A 3944-nucleotide genomic window follows, 5' to 3' on the forward strand; every position below is an offset into this window, starting at 1 on the left:
GAATTTACATCACTGCCTTTCCTGCGCATCGGTTGAAACATACACTATAGGAGCACGAAATTCAGAGTCGATTTTCGTGCCACCCGCTGAAGCATCAGACGTGATATTTAGAATCGCTCGTGCTGTCTCATGGCAGCCGACGGAGGTTCATTGTAGCCATGCTGTTGAATCGAAAACTCCCAGTAAACAGGACAGGGCCAGATTTACCATCGCATTAACAGTCTGTACCAAGTCAAACTAAACATGTATTCATCATATTTAATATAAGAAGGGCAATATTATAGCATGTGGTCTTTCATTGTTGACAAAAGAGAAAAAAAAACGTTAACATTTATTTCCAGCGAGAAACAACAAGCTGTGCCGCTAAGAAATATTTTTAGAAGGATCCTGAACATGCGTAGTAGGGGCTTTGTCAAGCAATGAGTGCTCTCAAGTGATGAAAAGATAGCGCGTAATGCACTGCACGTCTTATTGTACAGTAAGATCGATAATTGCCTCACAGCGCAACAAAGTCGGCATCACGATCGAGACACGCATAATTCGTCTATATTCTCGAAGGCAGGAATTCAGCCTTCGCGTACAAATTGACATACTATTTACTTAAGCTTGAAATACAGCGAATAAATGGCAGAGAGGGGAAATTACTTTTTCCGAACCTAAGATGAGCACTTCACATGCATACTGGCTTTCATGGGGTCTTTAGGAGCGCGACGCAATTCACTAAAGGCACTTGTCGGCCGGATTCATGGACGTGCCCGGAGGACAGCCGAAGGCGATGGCAAAGTCGTGCATGTTCCGTAGCGGCCCGTTCACCCTGTACCAGGCAGGACTGTCCGGTCCGTTGGTCATCAGCTTGACCATGAAGCGCGGATTGAGTTTCTCGCAGTGGCTGCGCGCGTAATAGAGGAAGAACAGCTGCTGGCCGCTTAGGTTGGGCGCACCACCCAGGCGATAGTCGCCATCGTGCGCCGCCAGCTGGTGCAGGTAAGCCCGAAGCGCAGTGCGCACCGCCATCAGGTCTAGCATGTCGGAGGCGGAGGTCCTAGCCGAATTGAAAGGGATGCGGCTGGGGTTGAAATCGATGTTGCGGTACTGATTTTGCAGGCAGCGCTGTAGCCTATCGAAGTAGTGCGACTCTTCGCTGGCGGGCTTTTCGAGGTCGAAGTTGACTGCCTCGTGCCACAGAAATCGGTGGAGCTCGCGGTATACTCTGGGTCCTAAGCGCGGAACATGCAGGTGCGTTATGCTCGATTCGTTGGGCATCATGAAGTCGAAGACAGGCAGCGGGATTTCCAGGTGATCATAGGGTGGGTCCAGAGTCGCCCACGCCGTCAGGAAGCCGCCTGTCCAGGAGCTCTTGTTTCCGAAAAGAAACTCGCGCTTCTTTTGAGCGGCTGTGCGAAGCCAGAAGTAGAAGAAGTGCGGGACAGGGTGTCGAGGATTGTTGGTGTATATGCCGTCGGCGTACGACTCGGCGGCCTTTTGCTCCGACACCCAGTAAGGCATGAGGGCCTCCCAGTAGATGTCCTTAATCTGGTTGACGGCGTGCTGCTTAAAGGCGTTAGAGAACATTGTGGAGTTCTGCAGGTCACTGAGAAACGCCTTCTTGAGCACGTCCAGTACGGTACGAATCACCGTTGGGCCTCCCAGCAACTCGAGTGCTCTCTTGAATGAGATATAGAGGGGCACGACCGGCTCGTAGCGCTCCAGGAATCGAATGCACAGCTGGGCCGGATCGAGCCTCTCGGAGAACTCTGCGTAGCGAGAATATGCCACAGAAGCGAGAGCCGATCGAAGAGTCCAGTTGCTTATAAGCGGCGTCAGCTCTAGGATGACGCGGTAGGTGACGTAGTTAAGCAGGTCGTGCTTCGTGAGAGCAAGCGTGCGCATTCGGTCGAAGTACTGAGTGTCTGACAGGCGGACGCTGGTCGTCTCCGAGAGCGAAGAATCCAATCCGACGGCAGCTTCGAGAAATCTGTGCGTATTGATTATACCGAGCCTGGGCAGGTCAATCATCTGACGAGTCGTGCAGTTCTTTAGTCGACTCGCGTCCAGCCCTCTCTGGTTAGCGCGCAGCATGCGGCGAAGTTGCATTTCGATTGCCGTCACGTTCGTCATCGCCGACTCTTGAAAGGCGGCCGCTGTTTTCTTGGTCGCCGTTTCGACGAGCGCTTCGTAAGCCCTACTGAGCAAGCGACCGGCCACTTGCGGTTCCGAGCCAAGAAAGTGCTGAAGCAGGAGGTTGCGGGGCTGCCCGATCACGGCGCTGACAGGCCCACGATACACGCTGAACAGCGTTTCCAGACCCACCTCGGACAAAACTTTCCCCACTTTGGCCGACAACATTTGGTCGGGGATTGAGCTGTCTTCATCGTAGGGCCAGCTCTTGAGGTCTAGGTGGCGCAGCAGCGCTTCTCGCACATTGCGGAAAAGGTTTGGCTGCGGCCGGACACACTCGTCAATGAAGAACTTGAGCTCAGGGAATGGCGTCGCATCCGACCGGATGACGTTAACCAGCAGGTCGCTGAATAGATCCACGAGAGCGTAATCAACGGATACGCGGTCGCTCTGCACGCTTGTTGGCTGTCGGTGTTGCCAGCGCGCACAGACATGCTGGTAAAAGTCGTCGCAGGGTCGGATCTTGGGCTCCAGATCATCGATTAGTTTGGCGCCTTGCTCAACGCACACCTTGCTTGTGCACTTAGAACCCTTGAGAAGCTTGTGCAGGCTTTTCTTTGGCCCTCGAGAATGTCTTGCAGGTCGCCTAGCGAAAAAGTTGCGGTTTTCTTCCGGCGCCAGCCTATTAACCCCACTTTCAGTTGACGGCTTAGGCACCCCTCCGCTGTCCAGGACAGTCTTGGCCTCGGCGGTTGTCACGTCGGTGCTGTTTTCGAAGTCGGCACCCCTCCCGCCTTTTTTGTTGATGTCCGTGAGGACCATAGAACCGACGAGGAGTAGGCAGGCGACGCTGATGAGTAGGAAGGTGATGGCGCGAACACTGCTGCCTCCGATGGGGCTTCCGAACTCCGAAGTAGGCCTGACGTGTCCGCCTACACCCGCTCCGTCAGGCGAGTCGACAGGTTCGGCTTGGTCGGCAATGCGCACGAAGGGCTCCTCTTGTACAGCATCGCTGCAGCCTGGAGCGTCGCTGGGGCGAGCCCGCACGCTCCTGCCGCCGGCACGACTCACGCTGGTAATAGAGGAGCTGACGACGACAATCTCGTCCTGAGGAATGTCGAAGATGAGGTGCGATTCTTCAACCATTGCAACGTCCAGAAAAGTAGGATGAGGGACGAGCTTCTCTTGCTGCTGCTCAGAATCTTCTTCGTCTTCTCGATAGATCGCGTGGAACGTGCCGCGTGGTGCAGCGGCAGCGTGTGCGAGTTTGAGGAAAATTTGCTGAAAGGGCGAAGAAAGGTGCCAGATTGAAACCAGGAAGCAGCAGCAAACATATCAAGATGAATGAAGAAACGTTATACATAATAAAATGGTACGTAATGCGCTAAATAATACCAGCAAAACTTTGTGACGCCTTGAAAGCATTTGCAAAAAATAACGACACACTGGCGACTAAAGTGGTGAAAGGCGAAAGCCTGAGTGCCGCATTCTGCTACGCATTTGTTGCGAATGTGGCGGTGTATGATGTTGTTGTGGCTGTAGGAAGAAGGAAATAAAAATGCACGGGTTTGCTACTGAAGTACCTCCGCTGCCTGATTAATTTAGAGGAAGGAAAAGGCGCGGTAACTGTCTCACCTGTTTTCTGTGGACACCACAACTGCGCCGTAAGGGAAGGGAGGAAGGTTGGAGTGAAAGGGGAAAGAGAGAAAGAGCAGCCATAGTGGAGGGCTACGAAGCAATTTCGACCACCTGGGGATCTTTAACGTGCGATGACAGCACACAGACGCCTTTTCGCTTCGCCTCCATCGAAACGCTGCCGCCGAAGT

At 53.4% G+C, this 3944-nt stretch overlaps 1 protein-coding gene across 1 annotated transcript; it reads right to left on the reverse strand.

Annotated features, from left to right (window-relative positions):
* Positions 1-720: 720 nt before the first annotated feature.
* Positions 721-3301, reverse strand: LOC146188110 (membrane metallo-endopeptidase-like 1). The gene has a single exon (XM_084603076.1). The coding sequence runs from the start codon at positions 3262-3264 to the stop codon at positions 721-723; it is 2544 nt and encodes an 847-aa protein (XP_084459202.1). The 5' UTR covers positions 3265-3301.
* Between the last annotated feature and the right edge of the window lie 643 nt (positions 3302-3944).

The sequence above is a fragment of the Amblyomma maculatum genome, chromosome 5, assembly GCF_055883805.1.
Source record: "Amblyomma maculatum isolate TAMU_Amacu chromosome 5, ASM5588380v1, whole genome shotgun sequence".
Classification (NCBI taxonomy): Eukaryota; Metazoa; Arthropoda; class Arachnida; order Ixodida; family Ixodidae; genus Amblyomma; species Amblyomma maculatum.

Coding starts and splice junctions, on each gene's coding strand:
- LOC146188110 (XM_084603076.1), bottom strand. CDS start 3,264: ATGGTTGAAGAATCGCACCTCATCTTCGACATTCCTCAGGACGAGATT.